The following is a 20,501-nucleotide window of genomic DNA, read 5'->3' as shown; positions in this document are numbered from 1 at the left end:
CCCGCCGCGTGCAGTGCGGCTGCGCAGTGCCCTGTGGATGGCGATGCTGGTGTCCCGCCGCCTGGTCTCCACCGGGAGCCGCCGGTAAGTGTCTGGTCGGCAAACCGGCTCCCGCCCGCCCGCCGCCTGGCCAGAGCCACCGTCCCCGGGGCGGGGCAGGGCGGGGCGGGGGGTTGGGCCCCTCAACACAGGCGCAACAGCCACAGGGCGTGGGGGGGGGGGGTGTAAACACAGCCCGTCTTTGCCGACTGATCACCGTCATAATCCCGGCCTTTGATCTAATAATAATAATCCTAATAATAATCCTAATAATAATCCTAATAATAATCTTCTGCATTTGATACAGCGCCTTATCACGTCTTCCGAGGCGTCTCGAAGCGCTTCCCGCGACGCACCGCAAAGCCGCTTGACCGTGCGTCTCGCGAGCGACACGCGGCATTGTACCGTGCGGCGGACCGTACCGCGTGCTGCACTATTACACGGCGGGAGGGAGGGAGGGAGGCGTAAACACAGCCCGTGTCCACCGTGCTCTGTTTGTATGCCGTGATATTCCGCGGAAAGAGATGCAAACAGAGTCTGGATGCGCCGTGTGCTCTGCTGTGTAAAGTATGTACGAGTGTGCACTATATCCTGCATTATACGGAGTCCTGGAGCTCAGTGGTTAGAGCACTCGCTTTGCAAGCGAGACACCTGGGTTCAATTCCAGGCCGGTCAGGGCCAAACCTTGGACAAGTTTCCTTACTCCACACACGTAATAATAATCCCTCCAAAAACAATAATAAATTGGTCATTTTCAATCCACGACTGTTTGTGGGACATTGCTGTGCGCAATTGGCTGCTGCGTTTCACCCACAAATATACAGTCAATTCACTTTACAGTCTATTCTGTGAAGTGCTTTGAGACGTCGAGAAGATGTGAAAAGCGCTAGATCAAATGCAAGGATTATTATTATACACAGGGATGGGCATAGTATTTGAATAATGTACATTATTGTGATAATATGTACAGAGAGATCTAATAACAACAAGAACTTGCATTTATATAGGGATGTTCATATGGGGCAGCGTCTCAGAGCGCTTAGTTAAAGTGATTTACACGGCTGATCGGCAGCCCGATCTGGGTATGGGGGAGTTGAGGAGGGAAAAGGAAGGTGGTCCAAAGTGAGGTCAAAGAATTAGGCCTTAAGGTGGGTTTTGAATGTGGGAAAAAAGTGGAGAAAGAGTGCCTGGAGGCTTGTTCACTGATGGTGGGGTGAAAGGGCTGGGGGACGTGGAACTGAAACAGTTTTCTGAGTGGAGGAAAGCAGGCAGACAGGGCAGTAGGGTCAGAGGAAGTCACAGAGGGAAAGTGAGGTGGGGCTGTTGAGGGATTTGAAAGTAAGCATGAAGATTTTGAATTTGATCCGTTAGCGAGCTATTTGCCGAATGTTTTTTATTTTTCAGAAGTCGTACCCCTGTGCCTGTGGACCCCACAGAGTTTTATTCGCTTGTCGCTGAATGTCTAAGGGTCACTGACTGAGGAATCATCTTCTAGAGGCTGTAGAATTGATTGAGGCTGCCAGTTTCGGAGCCAGTCTCCCTATTGGGCCAACATGCTGTTCTCGCTCCGTGAGCTGGTGCAGTGGCTGGGCTTTGCCACCTTTGAAATGCTGATGCATCTCATGGCATTCCTGGTGTTCTCCATTCTCCTCGCTATAAAGGTGGACTTTGTGCCATTGCTGGCCTGGTGGTATGTCTTCATCCCCCTGTTCACAGCCGACGGCCTCAGCACCTATTTCACCATGATCGTGTCCATCCGCCTGTTCCAGGATGGAGAGAAGCGTCTGGCAGTGATGCGTCTCTTTTGGATCTTGACTGTCCTCAGTCTGAAGTTTGTCTTTGAGATGTTACTGTGTCAGAAGCTGGTGGATCCAAGTCCGCAGCTATGGTATGGACTCATCATGTCACCAATCTTCATCCTCCTCCAGCTGTTGATGATTAGAGCTTGCAGAGTCAACTGATCGTTTTAACAAGTTCAACGCACACTTTCCATTCAGCTGACGGACTGCCAAGCACTAAAGCCTCCTTGGACAACCTTAGAGGGAGATTTTGGATTAAACAGACATTTTGTCTTGGTGCTGTCCTGAAGTGCTGCTTTATAATGGAGTGGCTTTCTTTACGCAATGCAAGCTGACTGCTGTTTTTTCTGGACCCTGTTACTGGACTTAAAGCACGAAAATGCGAAGTACTCAGGAAGAGAATGAAGCTGGCAGGACAGAGGATTTTGTATATGTTTCTAACATTCAAACAGCTCCCATGGCAGCAACCAGCCTCTTGACCAGCTATTGCTCCATCTTGCTCTGCAGTTACGAAGAGAAGAGGGAAAGGAAGAATGCAGTAATACAACAGAACTGTAAAGTGTTCCCTATGTGTTTTCCCAGCTGGAGTTAGTTACGATTGCGTTAGGTAAAAGTTCGCAGCCAAGAGGCTGTGCCAGGGGTTTACTTGCACTATTAATAGGGATGGGATGTCATGATATATTTTTAGGTGGTAAATTTTTTAACAAAGTATGTTGATCTTGTGGCATTATGTGAGTCCTGCCATTTTCAGGGAAATCATCCTTGTGGTTCAGGGAAAAAAGGCCTTGTTGTAACTGTTCACTTCCAATGATTAAGATAAGCAAAAGTCAGCTTTTCAGAAAGCGCTGTTAGTAATATTTGGACCCCGATCACTGCTTTTTGACCACATGTGACACTGATTAGGGATATTGAAGGGGGCAGTCTTTGTTGGTTAGGCTCCAGGAGTTGGCTCTTGCCAACCTGCGCCTAATACTGTCCAGGATTAGGTAAGCAGGATGTGTTATTACAGGGAGAGAGTGCGCATTCAATTCCAACAATCTATCTCTGAAATTTCCATATGTAGGTGGGATGCATGGAATTCTCAGTTTGGTTAGGATACTCGTAAGCACGGTGATGGGTTTTCGCATGTGTCAGACAGCCAGCTGACCCCCCAAAAAAATCCTGCATTCCAGCCCATGGTTAGGATAGCAATGGCACAAGTGGTTGCTCAATGCTGCCCGACATTGACCCCGGCAGATTTTGCACTGTGTTTTACCAAGTGGAGCTCAGGGTATGAGGTCTGATCAGGGAATTGCTGCAAATTGGCATCCGGGCCCCAATGCAACATTCAGCAGCTCAACATCCTTAATTTTCTGGTGGTTTGACATGCTGATCAGCCAGTCCATCTCACATTGTCATTATTTAGGCTGGTATGCAATGCAATTGCCAGTGATCTACAGCTATCATTGCTTATAATTCATATCGTCAACATTGCTAGAGAATTCAGTGACTAGGTGATCACTTGCAACCTTAAAATCATAAACAAGCTTCACAAAATAAAGATGCAATTCATCGGGATAGCAGTTATCAGACACCTTACTCCCCGCAAGTGACGTTAAATCGGAACTGTTTGGTAACATTTTACGTTTTTAGCCATTGTTTGTAATCGTGATTCTTGTATTTAACTGCAAAATTAACTGCCTGGATCAGTTGATAGCTCTCTCTCCTTTGCGTTTAGAAGGTTGTGAGTTCAAAGCTCACTTTGGGACTTTGAGCTCATAGTCCAGGCTGACACTCCAGTGCTGTATTGTCGGCGGTTCCATTCTTTGGATGAAATGTTAAACCACTGACTGGGCTGCCTGTTTGTGACATTGTTTGAACAGAGAGGGGAGTTTCATCTGGTCTCTTGGCTAACAATTACTCAGATAAAATTGGTCATTCACTTCATGGCTATTTGTGAGATATTGTTTGTGCAAAATGGCTGCTGCGTTCACTTGCAAAATACACGTTCTCTGCATTTTATGGAAAATACTCTGAAGTGCTTTGAGACAATATGGTGACATGATGCGGCATTAAACCGAATGCAAGAACTATTATTATTTTATTGTAAATTGCTGTTGATCTGCACTTTGCACGTTAACCAATGTGTCGCCGTATCCATCAGGACTTGGCTTATCCCACTGCGATATCCCACCCACAGAATTTCCTGTGTTCCCAGATGGAGATGGAAGGAGCTGAGCAAATGCAAGATGCTTCCCAGCGCCCTGGGACGTCCTCCCGGCATGAAAATCGCTACACAATTGTAATTGTTGTTGTTTATTGTGGTAGTAGTGGAGGGGTAAACCTGAGTGTTAGTTAACTCTCACATAGCAGCTTGTCTCCAATTTACTTGGCACAGATCTGGGAGCAGGTCATCCCGACTGCCCTTTTTCAGTGCCTGATGAAATAGCTAGGGAGTTTTCTTGTTAGAAACAAATGTAACATTGAAAAATTAACCTAACATTAGCTTTCTTGGCTACTCTTGCTCATCACTATCCAAGGCTCCCCCCAACCTCTCTCTCTCCCTCCTCCTAGAATTCTGGAGTTGAGGCATATTGGTTAGCACACTCACCTTGCAAGCGAGAGGACCCGGGTTTGATTTCTAGGCGAGTAGAACATTTAGGCAAGTTTCCTTAGTCCACATGCCTGTCTATCTAGCAATACGTAGGAACCCAGTTGTTAGTCGATTGGCAGAACACTTTCTGGGGGTAATAATTCCTAAAAAAAATTGTTCACTCAATCCACGACCGTTTTATGGGACACTTATGTTCGCAAATAGCTGCTGCTTTTGTTCACAAAATACACAAGTCAATCCACTTAACAATATATTCTGTGGGGTGCTTTCAGACTTATCAGCAACATGATAAGGTGCCGTATCAGATACAAGGTTTATTATTATTAGAATGTACTTTTGTGTGACTCAGACTTCACAGTACGGTGATCAAGGAAGGTGTTTAAGGAAGTTATCTGCGTAATTTTTAACCTAGTCATGACGATTAACAGCAAAGCAGCAATTTGTTTTGGGCGCACTAGAAAATTGTCACAGTAAAGACTTGGGTGTGGAACAGAATCGAAACATACCACAGTACACACTGCACAGGGCGTGGGACATACATTGCGTGGGTCAGAAGTTTATTGCCTTTCATTTCACGCAGATGGCGAACATATTTGTGAACAATACTGGTCCAGCAAACGCGTTTCATTGTAGTTATCTGAAGGATCAGAAGAACTTTCCCACCACAAACGGACCACGTCTCCTCCCTCCCCTGTGCCCAACCTAAAATCCCGGGAAGGGCTTTGAAACGTCTTGACACGATTAAAGGAAAATGATCCTTACATTTGGTATAATTCCTTCCAGGATACATAACAATAATAATAATAATAATAATGCTTGCAATTTGATATTGCCCTTTATCACGTCGTTGAGACGTCTCAAATCGCATAAGCCTCAAACCGCCTATGATGATAATGCTCCTTGTGTACAATGTAGAGTGTAGTGACTGTGTGTTTGGTGGGGCTGCCAATTTGCGCACAAAGGACTTGAGAGAAAGGGCGCCGTCTGCACGCGATTGCGGGGCTCGTTGTGATGTGGTCGGTTGTCACTGTTGGAATTCGGCCCCTTTGTGTGCGCTCGCCTGCAGTGGCGGCGGGCCTCCTGCAGGCGGCGCTGCCGACAAAGGGGAGGGAAGCATTGCCGCGCCCTCGCTCGCGTCTCTTTGTTGTGGCTGCCGGTGGGCGGGTTGGATTGGGTGGCGGTGAGGGAGGGGGGGGGTTTGCGCGGTGGCTGACGGGATGTTGGAGGAGTAGTCTGGAGGTCAGAGGCGCACTCCAGTCAGTCGTCAGTCAGTCAGTCAGTCAGTGAGTGGCGGCGCGCTGAGCCGGACGGGCGACGATGTCGGTCAGCGAGCAGCGGTCGCCGCTTCACCAGCACGAAACCCCGGGGCCCGAGGCCGACGGCGACGCCAAGATGGCCAGAATGCCGGCTTGGATGAGGGAGATCCTGGAGAGGAGAAAGGCCAAGCTGAGCGGCCCGGCGGCGGAGAGCTGGAGCCGGGGGGCCGCCGCCGCCGCCGCCATCATCACCGCGTCTCCTAGCAACCAGGAGAGCCGGGCAAGGGGCGAGCCGGGGCCTGGGCCTGGGCTGGAGCCGGGGCCTGGGTTGGAGCCGGACCCGGAGCCGGAGCCGGAGCCGGAGCAGGGCAGCAGCGCCGTGCTGCGGGAGAACATCGCTCCCCTCCAGGAGAACCCCTTCATCAAGCTGGAGAGGAGAGGCGGCGGCGGCGGCGGCGGGTGGCCTCTCCCGCCAGACCCGTGCAGGAGCTGCTGGAGCTGTACAACCACATGCCCGGCGTCAGGACCATCCAGGCCGACAACATCATCATCATCGAGTCCGACCCGGACTACTTCGGCGAGGGCCGCCCCCAGTCCGTCAGCAACGGCGGCGCCCTCCACGGCGTCGACGACCTGCTGGCCAGGGGCGCCCAGGGCGGCGTGGCGGAGATCCGGGCGGCCGAGGTGGTCGTCTACGAAACGGCCCCCCCCCTCCTCAGCAAGAGCGAGGAGAACCTGAGCACGCTCGTGATCGGCCAGGGCCAGGGCCAGGGCCAGGCCCGGGTCAACAACGGAGGCGTGTACTCCGGGAAGCTGCAGGGCCAGGTCAGCCGGCTGCTGGAGAAGTTTGATCAGCACTACACCAAGCCGGTCAGGTCGAGGAGCACGGAGAATCTGCTGGACAGCTTCTCGTCCTCCAGGGAGAAGTACAGCGGCAAGCCACTTCTGTTGCCAAAGCCGCCCGCGTTGACCGCTTCTTTTAAACACAGCCAAGTCCCGGCAGCGCCCAAGGCTGCCCCCCGCGAAGTCCCGCCTCGACTTCAGGTCGGTCTGAACCAGGAGGATGAGCCTAGATGGGACAGTGCATCCCCCTCTCACCTCAGATCCACACCGTTGCACTCGCCTAATAGGTCTTCCTTCTCCTCGTCTCCCGTTCCAGCCGTCAGCGATCAAGGGACAAAAATCGGTGCCAGTGATGATAGTGTTTCTCAAGATCGCTTCTATACCGTGTCTTCTTACCGTAAGAGATTTGAGAGTGTCCCTACAGATGGAAGACAGTTGACCCCGAAGGATTTGTCACATTGGACAGCAGGGTCTCCAAAGAGTAAAGAGAAGTTCTCGAAAGACTGGAGAGCTGCATTGAGCAAAGAAAGCAAACCAGTAGAGAATGGTCACACCGCTCATTCAGAACTGGGTTTCATAGAGACAAACGCAGTCTCTGCGAAGGAAAGTGCTGCTGACTGGAAAATGGGAAACCGAGATAATAAGTGGGCAAAAGAGACTGGGAGTGGCCAGGTGCCATCATTTCTTAGTGCTTCCAGCCTTGAAGCTTCCAAAGGGACCAACACTTGGAGGCCAAAGAAAGAAGTGGATCTAGAGAAAACCTCAAAATTGAATCCTGAAATACTCCAACTCGCTTCCAGAGTTTCGACCCCTGCAAAACCGAGTGCCACTCCCTCCGAGAAGTCGAAACAGAGCCACAAGGTGGAAGGCTTAGTGGCCAAACTAACGCCGAACCAGTGCAAGGCAGTATCTGCGTCCACTAGTCTGAATGACACCTTTGAAATCCTACCAGCAGCAACCCCAGATTTTTCGTCCATTCCAGAGGATGATATTCAGGCACAAGCACTAGCCAACCTGAAAAAGCAGTCTAAGAACTCATTTGTTGTGGTCCCTAAGAAGAAATCAGGTGATTATTTGACATCGAGTGATGTTCGCAGTTATAGGCAGATAAATGATGAAACCCCTGAAAAGCCAAAACTTGATCACAATCCTTTCAAATCTGTTGAGGTTCCAACTAGCAAGATTTCATCCGGTTCATGGGATAGACAGAGACACAAAGAAAAAGCATCTGTCCCAGAGTCTCTTCTTCCACCGGTAGAGTCTGAGTCAGAGGTCAGATTAAAAGAGAACTTGAACAAATTTTCTGCTGTTACTACATCGAGGGATGACTTTGAGCATCCAAAACACGAGAGCACTGAGCCTTCACTTATGAAAGGAACAGCAGGTCTGTTACCCAATGAGGTTCCACAGCAGGTTTCTAAACCCCCTGCCATGATGATGGCTGAAGAGGGGTCTCAGATGGAAGAATATCTCCCAATTACTAATATAGATGATATTGTGGACCCCGAAGAGAAAGAAAATCCTGAAGTGTTATTAGCCAGGGCCAAATTGCCTACGACACAAGACAAGCCTCAGGAACCTTATAGCAGCAATCAGAACACCTGCATGCAGCGAAAGAGCGGAAACACTTTCACCATTGTTCCTCAGCGAAAACCAGCTATAAGTAGTCCAGAACACTCCAATACAAAGGACACCGTTCAGGCAAATGGGACAGATAAGTCGGTGGAAGATCCTGAGCCATCATTTGCCAAACTGGGGATGTTGTTAAAGAAACGTTACCCACTTGCTGAGGAAATTCAGGTGATAGGAGGGTATCTGTCACTGGAGAGATCCTGCTTGTCCAAGGTTGGCTCCACAAGAAAGAAGGTAAGGATCCAAATTAAATTGTCAATGGGTCAGAATGCCAAGTGAGGGGGTGCTGTGCAATTGGGAGGGCAAAAGGTGCTTTTGCTTTCTTGAATGGTTTCAGGCATTTAAAAGTTTGTTTAGAATTTCCGTAGAGAGAACAAAGTTTACCTTTCCCATAAATTTGCTTTGAAAAAGGTCTCTTTTTTTTCTGAAAGCCAATGCTATGATGTGTGACTTTCTACAGATTTTTTTCTCTGTGGTCTCCTCCTTTTTTCCCCCTCCGTGCAGGTTACCCAGTCTAATTTGACTTCACCGATAGCCTTTTGTGAAGTGGGTGTAATCATAATGTAGTGTAGCCCATTTTCCATTACAGTTACGAATATTCTCATGATCTCTGCTAGAATGCCCATTATTAGCAGTATTTGCTTGCAAAATAAATTGCTAAAGTGCACACATTGCCAAAGTGCCTAGGAAGAGTCAAGGGTCATTCTCTCCATCTGGATGTAAATCTCGATTTCCATGGTTTCAGCAAATGTGTATTGATCTCCAATTGATTTCAATTTAGGACAGCCATTAGCCATCAGAGGGAATGTAATACCCTCCATTCATGTAGCCTGGTTTTGAGGCACCTCCACATGTAATCCCTGAGGGATTGACTTTTGACCTGAGTAGGATCATGCAGGTCTAAGGATGGCAACCATGAAAGCCTAATAGCTGACCGCTGTTAAAGTGAATCGCAACCAGTTCAGTTTCAGTCCAAGGTCATTTTACCTCTGATTTACTCTTTCTTAGAAGGTTGTGAGTTCAAGATAAAATCATAATTACTAATAATTCTTGCATTTGATATAGCACCTTATCATATCCAGTAGGACTGGAGCAATGTACACAGAGGATCACAGGCCTAAAACTTCATTTGAAGATGAGCACATGCTTCAAAATATTGGACTTCCCAGAATAGCTCCACAGTTGGCTGCTCGCTTTCTGATGATGCTCTTAACAATGACTACCACAGTTACTCTCCATTGAATAGTATAAATGTTGGAGTAAGAATTAATGTTCAGCTTCCTTTCGTGCCCCACCAATGGTCCAATGAGTAAAGTTCACAGACCAGAAGGTTCAAACTAAAATCTGTTCTGAGTTCATTGATCTTAGCCAGGGCAATGGTTGTAGTGCCCTAATTTGCATTGCACCTCGATTTCAGTAGATTAAAAATCAGGTAGATTAAAAATCAGGTTACTCCGTTAACCCAGTGTGGGTAGGCAGAGATTGAGGACAGGATTAGCCTCAATTACTAATAATACCCCTTGCATTTGATCTAGTTCCTTATCAAGTCATTCTCAGAATGACTGTGTGTTTTGTGGGCACTTGTGTACAGCAATTTCCTATAGTTATGACAACCCCCATCCTCACATAATTGAATGACCCATTGACACTTGCTGTCAAGGTTTAGGACATGAATAATGGCCACTTGAGTGAGTGGCCTAGATGGCAACCAGCACCTGCTCAAGTGGCCATTATTCATGTACCCTATTAGAGGCAAAAAGCGTAAAGGAGAAAGTTTATGGAGAGAAAAATTTGTATTAGCTGTGATTTTAAAATTTTATGTTTTTGTGTTGGGACAAGGTTGGACTTAATCAGCACAAAACAGTGCCTTGATTGCCAATAGGTTCATGTTGAACTAACTTTAATACTTCCTCTGGAATCTGATGACCTGCAGTTCTCTGCTCTTTATAAATCCCTTCTACCCTTTCAATTCTTTGTGTCTGCAAGCTGAAACTAATTGGCCTTGACTTCCTTAAAGTCGTCGAGGGTACGTCAGCAGCTGCTTCAGATTAGAAAAGCACCCGGCAATCCGACTGGATTGCTGTGCTTGAACCACGGTTTAGGGTGTATTGGGTTAAAATCCCCTGACACTGAATGAATGGAAACTCCTCACTAGGGAGGGGGAAGCAGAGAGATTTATACTCTTGCACCATCAACATTTGCTGAGCTAGGTTTTGTCTTGTGATACTCTTGTTTACGCTTGCAAGATATTTCTGAAGGTTTAAGCTTCGAGTCCTCTATTATTACTTTCTGCTGCCATGTGGTTAGGCTGCTGTTTGAATCGATTATTCTCATGATGAATACTTGAGGAAGAAGGAAATGAAGGGATGTAAGGAGAGGGGAAATGAGGGGTGATGGTTTATGTGGTGTGGTTGGGCTGAAGGACTGTTTCTGTGCCGCAAAATTCCACGTAACACAAAAATTCAAGTTTTTTTTTGGTGTGTGCGTGTGCTTTGCAAAGACTGTTAGCTTCTGGAATTTCATTTAAAAAATCCTTGAAGTTGAGCAGCCATATACTGACTGCTCTAATCATACCTACAGGGTGACCAAAAGTCGTGATACCATTACAATGTCCAATAAGTCTTAAAGAGATGATGACATTTTTTGTTAGATAATAAGGTAGATATTATGAGTTTTTGTCGCCCTGTCACTTATTTTCCAGTAGCAGGTCCACAGAGATAACACTGGAAGCTGAGTGTTCCTCTCATTGATTTTGTGTAATTATCCGTTCCAATCTGAGCCCTTTGTCTTCCAGCTGGAAGACTTGTGTCGGGGCTGCTGTGATATCAGTCATTTATGTGTTTGCCAGAATTGAGCTGATTTTTTTTCCCCCCAGTCACATGAACAAAGAAGCGCCACATTGGGACATTTCCACCTCCCGTGTCGGGAGTTACAGTATCTGCCAGCTTTGTCCAATTGTGCAATAAACAAAAGGCAAAATACCGCAGATGCTGGAAATCTGAAATAAAACCAGAAGTCGCTGGGAAACCTCAGCAGATTGATCACGAAGCGTCTAAGTACCTGGCAGATCCTGAGGCATCCAGGATGTCTGTACTACCTGATCAGTTATCTCATAATATAGCCCACTTGTAAAGAGCTGAATGGATTAACCTCGCTCTGTTGTAAGTGTTTATTTTATTTTATTTGTTGAACAAATACATAATTAATACAAAGGCAATTAAATGGATTTAATAGCATAATGAAGCTAAAATATTCTTTCTGTTGGGCTTACCCACAAGCAATTGTTGGATTTGACTTCTAAACCGTTTCACTGATCACGTGCTTGCAATCCATTGGAGTGAGTTGGTTAAGTGGCTGGAACAGTTTTTTCTTTTTTGATACCTGCTTGTTAAAAGTGGTTCAGTCAAGATAGAATTTATAAGTAAAATCCTGTGTGGAATGCGGGAATTAATCAGGAAGGTAAAATATACGATTTGCTGCCTTACCAAGGACAAATGTTCGTTTTGATTCTGAACTCCTTCCTATCTTCTTTGTCATGTAGGAGAATTTATTTCGACTATCTATCTGCAGTCTTGAAAGTAGACTGTGTCAAAGGTCAGTGGCTGGAAAATCTCTACAATAACTTGTGAGTGTCTCAGGTATAGGGTGTGACCCCATTAAATGTTTGGGGACACAGGAAGTTGAGTACTAGAACATAGAACCATTTGGCCCATCATGTCTGGGCTGTCTCTTTTAAAAGCAATCCGTTCAGTCCCACTTATCTACCCTTTTCTCACAACTGACTCTTTTGTCTAGTTTGGTATGATGAAATGATTATGATGAAATGATTACTCACATATAGGGAACTATGCTTAAGAGCTATTCTCGAAGAGGCTTTAAAACTTACAGATTGTTGCTGGTGGAGCAGATCTTTTCTTTTGTCATGTTTAAATACAGCATACATATAGCACATAACATATAGACCTGAAATCCTTTGCTGTCTTGATCTTCTTTGTCTTAAGAATTACGATCACGCAGAAATGCAGTAAATCCTCATTCAATCTTAATTAGCCGTTCTTTCTAGAGTTCTTAAATGACTGGATTCCAATTTAAGACTGAATTTGAGATTGTTTGGCCTTTGGATAGCCAGCAAGGGAGAAGGGTGGAGTTGACCATGGATACGGTCAAAGAGGTAAGTTTTTAGCTGGGATTCAAAGACTGAGAAGAGATGGGAAGCGGGTAAGAGGACAGGAGTTCCAAAGGGTGAGGCATAGTTGCTGAAGATTTCATTTGAATTAAATCAAAAATTGGATTGACGAACAGGAATTTGATTTGCTTCTTTTTTGATATAACTTGTGCAACAATTTATGGAGCACATTGAGAGAACAGGGTAGTGAGTTGCAATGAGAGCAATGGGATCCATTGATTCCCAGTACAGTGAGCCCATGGAGATACTGAGTGCAGGCCAGACACATTGGCTTGGTGTGAGTAACCGGTGGTAATTTATTTTGTCGAAGGGCAGGATAATTAGGTTGTGAGGTAGGGTCATGACCAAATAAATTCCAAATGAGTAAGCCTGGCATCTGAAGAATGAGGAGGGGTCCATGACATTGATTATTGATGTCAGAATGCTACTTCATTGTGTTAAATGTTGTTTGAGTGAGGAGTGCCTGAAGGAGAGGTAGAGACTGGCCCGCCCAGAAATCAGTTTTCTGAGAGGAGGGTTGGGTTGTCATTGTTGCTTCTCAATTTGAATCCAGCCCATGGTAGGTATGAAAGGTATTTGTTTGTCATGTTACTGACTTCAGGGTTAAACTTATATAAGCCAAATATCAAGATATTTTTTACCCCTCCGTCAACACCATCGCCTGTTTCCCTCTCAGCTCGGACTCTTGCTCAGTTTGTAAGGATCTTTAAGATATTCTCCTTATGTGAAAGGTGATACGTAAATGCAAATTGTTGTTGCCACTCTGTTTTACCAGTCTTAACCCACGTGCTGGTTCAACCTGTTGCCCCCCTCTTCTATCCTAAAAGAAACAAAATCTGACCTCAAACACTCAAGTCGAGAGGGGCCGCGTGGGTTACTGCATGAGGTGGTAAATCTGTCTCTCTACAGCTCACTTTATATAAAGCCAATTGCCCACACTGCCTGTCATTCATGTCCACTTTCCACTTCAAGGTGCCTCTCGAAGAGTTGAAAAGATAGTGGATAGAAAGTGAAACTTGGAGTACTTGAGCAGCTTTGATTTGAGGTTGCTACCCAAGTGTTGACAATTATAGTGGAACGTGGCTTCGTTAGCTGTGTCCAAAGTCAGCAAATGGGGAAAATGACTTTAAGCCTTGCTTGTGTTAAAGAGAACCCCAGTTAACTTGTGTTTAACACCGACTCTTCTATTTTCTTGTTCTGGTTTCCGATTTCCTGTTATAATCCACAGGAAAAACTTGTTCTGCAAAGCCTTTGCTAAAGGCTGCCTTTCTCAGTATGTGGAGCTTATACAGCTTGCTGAAAATTCAATATAAATGGTGTTCTCTATGCGCCAAATACACAGTCACCACACTTTACAATAAATCCTGTGAAGCCCTTTGAGTGTGACAGGCACGATATCAAATGCAAGGATTATTATTTTATTTAAGTGCATATTTGTTGCCCAAGTGTTGTTTTTTCTAAATCAAAAACTTAAAATAATGAAACACTTTGTCTTTGCACTTGGTACCTGTTTATCTTCTTGCCCAGTAGTTACCTTTGGTATGTCCTTTTGACTATCTTTTCCAATAGGGGAATAATGAGATTCCTGTAATAAGAGAGAGGCTGCTTTTGTGTTTCTTTAATGGCTCTTTATCATCACATCTATGCATTAGAATTGGTAAGCCGAGTCGCCTTGGAGCTGAATTGGCTGAGGTGACGTGCACTAACCCAACAACAACAAGATTTCATTTATAGAGCGCCTCTCACATCGGGAGGATGTCCCAAGGGGCTGGACAGTTGGGTCGGGACCGGAGCAGGGAGGAAATGGTCAGGGTGAGGGGAGGGAAGGGAGGGAGCGAGGAGGGGGTAGAGAGTCGAGAGGGGAGCTGAAGGCACGACTGAAGAGAAAGGTCTTGAGACCAGCCTTGAAGGAGGAAAGGGAGGAAGAGGCGAAGGCACTGGGGGATGGAGTTCCAGAGCCTCAGGGCTGAGAGGCTGAAGGCCACCGATGGTAGGGCGGTTAGGGCGGGGGATGTGGAGCAGACCGGAGCCAGTGGAACGGCATGTCCCAGGCATGTCACTGGCTTCGTCAAGGATGGGGGAAATGACAAACAACTGAAAGCGGATGGTAAAGTGCAGGCTATGCTTGCCACTGTTTGTTTCAGAGATTCTTTCACTAAACCTCACTTTGTTTAAATACTACAGCCCTCGTCTCTTTGTAGAAAGTCCCCCTTCAACCTCCACCTCATAGCGTGAGTGTTGTTTGTAAGAACCTACTGTAATGTGATGCTTTGCTACTTTCCCCTGGAGTCTGATCAGAGCTTCACCCAGCGCTAGGGACTGTGGGGAGAGAGGAGGGCAATTAAATTGTTCAAAGTGGCTGGAGTTCTATTTTGTGTAATAAACAGGGACTCGTCATCCTTGGTGAGAATTTCCATTGCGATAATCATAGTGTAACTCTCTGTGAGTCATGTTACATTTTAAGGATTCTTGGTGTTGTTTCGTACTTAAATGCGTTTAAATACTTAAATGACAAGTTCTCTCAGTTACTTCTCTCTTTGTTTGAGTAAAAAGGACTTTGCTTTCTCCACCCATTATGATTGTTGCCTGGAATGTGTGGCTTGTAATTAAACTAATACTTTGATCTTTTGGATCATAATTTCCTATCCATGTTGTAAGTGTGCTGTTGACTTGGACTGTTTGATAACACCAGTGCTTGCAGATGTTTATGTTCTGTATTTTTCCTTCCTTTTAATTATATCTGAACACTAACTTGGTGCATGAAGTTTGATACGAGACACGTGTCCTCTCCTTCCTCGTTCTGTGTTGTGATATCAAAATAGATAAATAACTATAAATATATAAATGCTGATATCATATTCTTCTCCATCTTTAGATCCGGGTATCACAAAACCATGCCAGTAACACAAATTAATAAGTATATACTGCTCATGATCATTTCCAAGTGATTGTTGGTGCTTAATCCTTGCATTTCATACAATGTCTATAATGTCAGTGTTGCAAAGCATTTCATGGAGTGTAGTGACTCATGTAATTGTAGGCACATGTGGCAAATTTGCAAACAGCAAGGTCCCACAAATAGCCACAAAGTGAATGATCATTTTTTTGTCTTTGTTGACTAGGGCACTGGTAGAAACACTTATTTTCAATTCGCGCTACCGGATGATTAACATTGACCTAATCAGGCAGACAGGACCTCGGTTTCACTTATCTGAAGGATGGTAGCACTCCTCCAGCACCACATTGAACTGATGAGACTCTTTATGAGTTTAAATGTAGATTGCCAGTCTGTAACAAGCTTTGCATTAGTGTTGGCCTTTCGAGCAGTGATAGAGATGATTGAGAAGGTGGCACATTGTTGTAATGTTATTGTTAAGCAATAGCCAGTGTCTACCAGATGCAGGGACTGGAATGCTCCCTGGAGAGTCCATGATTCCAGTCCAAACCACATCACTGGATTTCTCCTTATGTACCACTGAGAGAGTGAGCAAGCTCCATCATCTTTCACTTCAGAACTGCCGTATTATAATGATTTCTTTGGAGTTTACCAGCGCCAATTGAAAAGAGAAATGGCGATGTGATTCTTGTACAGTTTATACAGCACATTGTGCCCTAATCCAGTAAATAATTTACTTACGAGCCCTCAACACATTGTGGCATGGTGAGATACATTGGGGATAAAGGGAGAAAATACACCCATCACACGTTAACGATTCCAGCACTTCATTCAGAACCGCAATTTATTGCCTTGAATAAATGGACATAAATTATATTCAATGGCGCAGGACATAACTCCTGCACAGAAAAGGAAATGGAAACTCTTACACAGTTAAACAGTAAACCTAAATAGAATTGCAGCTCTGTATAATTACATTCGATAACCTGTTCCTGAATTAACAGGACCAATTGACCACACTCTACCGGCGCTGAATTAATTGTCTTGCTGACTTACTTGGTCTCAGGGAATTTTGAAGATTATTGCCTGACTGGACAATAGGGTGGACTAAGATTGGACCAAAAGGGAATGCCCTTTCTCTCTGTCAGCCTGCTGTTGAATTTCATGAGTTAAAGAATAGATGGATGCACCTCATAACATTCTCTTAGTTTTGTGTTTTCCAGTGGTGTAAACATGCCTGTGTAGTGAGATGAGTTGGAGTGCAATAACTGACTTTTGACTGAACATTGGTCTGTGATGTATGAATTAACAGGGGTGGGGTTCAGGTGTTATGTCTTATTTTAGGGTGTCGAGCATTGGTTGGAGTGGAATGAGGGTGATTACACTACTTACAACTACCCACCCAACAAATAAACGTCCGTGTGGATTGGGGTTGGGCTAATGGGCTACCAACAAGCTTCCAAGTATCTGATCTAGTCCATACATAATAATAATCTTTGCATTTGATATAGCGTCTTATCATGTCTTCGAGACGTCTCAAAGCGCTTCACAGAATATACTGTAAAGTGAATTGACTGTGTATTTTGTGGGCAAAACAATCCAATTGTAAGTGAGCTGAACAGGCGAGTTCCAAAGTGAGTGCAGCCGAGTTAAACCAGCTGTGAGCGAAGTGACTGAGATGAGCATCTGGGCCTTGTTCTTCACAGTGGGCTGGGAGTTGCTGCCAGCAGTGGAAGTGGCCTCATTGGTAGGAATGGTGCAGTGTGGTTATATTTCTGTCAGCCAGGACACAGCAGCAGAGAGGGGAAGCCGCTGTTTCCAGCCTTTGTTTCGTCTATATGGCCAATTGTGCCCCACTTCCTAATGGAACTGAAATAAACTGAAGTGAAATCACCTTGCCAGAGCAGAAAGAAAGCTATTTCGGTGGACGATTGGGGGTGGGGAGTGGAGTTGTTTGGCATGCAATTATTAACCCGCTGTGTACCCAAGGCAGATTTCAACAGATAAATAATAATCCTTAGATTCAATCTAACGCCTTTTGTGTCTGGTAGAACATCTTAACGCATGTCACAGAAAAATGTACAGATAACTGTAGTTTGTAGGAGACAGTAGAAAAATAAATTTTGCAAATAAAAATGTTGTGTGGGTTAATATTTGTTGAGCTGTGTGCAACAATTCGTAAACCTGCCCCCTGTGAAAAATCACCTATTGCTGCTTTCCAGTCTCATAACTTTCTCGTTTTGGGCACATGCTGCTGTTTAATGGGAGACGGTGGAAAAGATTTCAGACAAAGCATTTCATTTCGTGAAAAATGGGGATATGGAGGGAGTTTCCCTCTAGTTGCACTCTTGTACTTCCAGCATAAAATCATTTTGAATTGATAATCTTTGGTACCTGTGTCGATCAGTGGCAGGCAGAGTCTTTGTTAGGTTCGTTTCCAGTTTTATAAACCAAGCGTTATAGTTTGAGTTTGAAAATCTGTGGGGCTTTACCTCACTGTTGCAGGGTTTCAGACTTAATGCGCCGATGTGACTCACTCCTGACACAAAAGTATTCTACTCTTCTTGCTAAATTCCTCCATTGTTCCCTTTTAAAATCCCCATTTTAAAATAGATCTGTTTCCTTCCCATTTTCCAATAACTGAGGTTATTAACTGGCAGTACGGTCTGTGACCGCAATGAAGTTTCTAGTTCATGTTCTTATTGCTGAGTACGATCGCATTCACGCTCTCTGGAGAATATGTCTGTTCCCGTAATGTTTTTGCTGAGGCTTACGTGTCTGTACGTCAGTCTAGTCAGATGTGAAGGTGTAAGTCTGACTAATGTGTTGTGTTGTTCCTTGGAATAGTTGGGCATCTGCTTCACACCTGTTTTCATGCAGTGCAGCAGGTTGGATCGAATCTACGGGGGGCAGTATTTTCCTCTTTACTGATGTACGCCACTCTTTTTTTTACCCCCGATTTACTTACTCCTTCAGGGTTGAGTCTGCTCTGCAACCAGTCGAAATGTAGTGTCTGGAACTGCGGTGAAGCGAAATTGAATGTGGCATTTGAGATTTGAATCATGAATGCTAAGTGAATCACACCAATATGCTCTCTCAGTGGGCTGTAATGTGTGTTTCAATAAATCAGAATGTTTTTCTTTCCCTGTGCTTCCTGCCCACGGTTCTATTTCAGCGTAACATTCTGGGTACTTGTATGTGTTCCAGTGTCTGCTGTGTCATGGTAGAGCACTATTCTGGACATAAGTTGGGAACATCCTTATCTTGAGCAAGGTAGGCTTGGGAGCTCAACAAAAGGCAGGATCCTGAGCGAGTTCTGACAGTACATTAGAGGAGAAAGCCTACTGTCCTCAACAATTGGACTGATCTCTTTATGGACTCCTCTCTCTCTCTCTCTCTCTCTCTGCATCTTTCTCTCTCTTTCTCCGCCCATGTGTATAAACAGACATGTGGATGATTGACGTGTGGATAACCAGTGCTTGACTGTTGTTTCTCACATGACCCGCAAGAGATTTGCCTAGTTGGTATTTGACTTATGGTAACCAATGTAACACGGAAATCCTAGTTGACGCCCTCATTTGTTTAGAGAATCCAGACACTAATTAAAGATGTGGCAATTGTTTGCCAGGAACTGGCATGTACATGGCCAGTTTTACAGACTGTGTTTTGGGCAAGTAGTATCCTCATAAAATCTGCGTGTGACAGAGCGTTTAATGTGTGACATTTATTCTTTATCGGTAAATGCTATTTAGTGCTGAAAGGGCCTCCAAAAGGAATCCATTGGAAGAATTTGAATTTTGGAATACTAAATGTCTTGTTCTAATTCTTCTGAACGGGTGTAATTATCAGTGAATTACACACCCACAACAGAGTGGGTAAATAACGCAAAAATGTATGGATTTATTTTTAGAAATTTGTTGTCCTCGTAGATATCAGCTGATTCGAGCACAGTTTGGACCTTAGACTTTCCAGGTTTGTCGGGCTCAGTTTCACAATAGGGACCTGTGGTTTTGAAATTAGGGAAGCTAATGATGACTTTTCTTGCTGGCTGACATATGAAGTGTTTGGGAAGTGGGACTGAAGTTCAGAAATTGTCTTGTTTGTTTGTAAATCTGACGAGCGTATACATTAAATATAGGAACTGGGAAACCAGGTCAAGTGACTCAGAAGCTGCTCTCTCTAGTTTTATATCCCAACAGAATTGAGTTTCAAGTTGAAATACATCCAAAGGTTGGTCTAATTGAAACGCTATTCCTGTAGACTGGCCTTGCAGAGTATTGGTACCCATTCCAAAGCAGCAATGCCTCCACGCTGGCAAAACTATAATGGAAGCATCTGCAACTATCTACTTGATGGTGAGAGGAAATATTGCAATGACAGCTGCTTAAACCAGAGGAGCCATCAGCTTTGAAACTGCCTTCTCTTCCATAGATCCTGCTGGTGTCTGATGTATTTCAAAGTAGTAAGACCATAATATTCCTGATTCAGTCAGCAGCAGTGTTGCTTCCGTTGGAAATGAGGTTAATGCGCTGTTAATAAATCTCCTCTCGGGCGAGTAGTGATTTAACACTCACTGTTCGTGTCAGCTGTGTGCTGTTCCTGTTGATTTGGTAGAGTATGGTTTCAGCGTAAACAGATAAACGTCTCCATGACATTACCCATCCCGCTGGGAGTGATGTTGCCAAGTTTTCTATAAAACTCTGACTCTGGCGCTGAGTGTTGTCATCGGGGCAAGAGCTGATCCTGTTCAGATGTTTCCTCTGCATTCAGGCTTGCGGGAATTAAACTATATTGTGATGGACAGGTCCCAAATAGCTCCAAACTAATGGTAATATTCCACCCCCCCCCCCCCCCCCCCACCCTTCCCTGCCAAAAAAGACTACAGTTTTCACAGACTACCAATGAGCAGGGTCATTGATTTAGATTTTTGATCTAGACTTCATTAGCACTTCCCAACAGGGCTTTTTCTTTTCGCCGGCTGTTCTGTTGAGCCTTGTAAAGGGATGGGAGGTTCATGGAAGGTTCAGAGTGGCGAGCTTTCTGACCCATCTGCCGTGGATGTAGAATTCTAGAATGTATTAGGCCGATGCTATAAATAATAATAATCCTTGCATTTGATGTAGCACCTTATCCTGTTTTTGAACTTCTTAGAGCACTTTACTGTAACGTGTAGTGACCGCGTATCTGTAGGCTACCACAGCAGCCCAATTTGCGCAGGGCAAGTTTAGCGTCCTTTTTTTGGCTACAAAAGAGCCTG

The 20,501-nt window shown here is 44.9% G+C and overlaps 2 protein-coding genes across 2 annotated transcripts in view; both read left to right on the top strand.

Annotated features, from left to right (window-relative positions):
* Window positions 1–14: 14 nt before the first annotated feature.
* On the top strand, window positions 15–3,911 carry tmem203 (transmembrane protein 203). Its single transcript, XM_007900198.1, has 2 exons — window positions 15–84; window positions 1,444–3,911. The coding sequence occupies exon 2, from the start codon at window positions 1,593–1,595 to the stop codon at window positions 1,998–2,000; it is 408 nt and encodes a 135-aa protein (XP_007898389.1). The 5' UTR covers window positions 15–84; window positions 1,444–1,592; the 3' UTR covers window positions 2,001–3,911.
* A 1,837-nt stretch (window positions 3,912–5,748) lies between these two features.
* The window catches only part of tprn (taperin), a 35,521-nt gene continuing 20,768 nt past the window's right edge, over window positions 5,749–20,501 (top strand). The window contains 2 exon segments of the mRNA XM_007900365.2: window positions 5,749–6,118; window positions 6,121–8,396. Of these exon segments, the coding sequence (XP_007898556.2) occupies window positions 5,749–6,118; window positions 6,121–8,396 (2,646 nt within the window).

The sequence above is a fragment of the Callorhinchus milii genome, unplaced genomic scaffold (assembly GCF_018977255.1).
Source record: "Callorhinchus milii isolate IMCB2004 unplaced genomic scaffold, IMCB_Cmil_1.0 Scaffold8, whole genome shotgun sequence".
NCBI lineage: Eukaryota > Metazoa > Chordata > Chondrichthyes > Chimaeriformes > Callorhinchidae > Callorhinchus > Callorhinchus milii.
This window is presented reverse-complemented; position numbering and strand designations above follow the sequence as displayed.

Excerpts from the sequence above, each read along its gene's own strand:
- tmem203 (XM_007900198.1), top strand. The coding sequence starts at position 1,593 with ATGCTGTTCTCGCTCCGTGAGCTGGTGCAGTGGCTGGGCTTTGCCACC.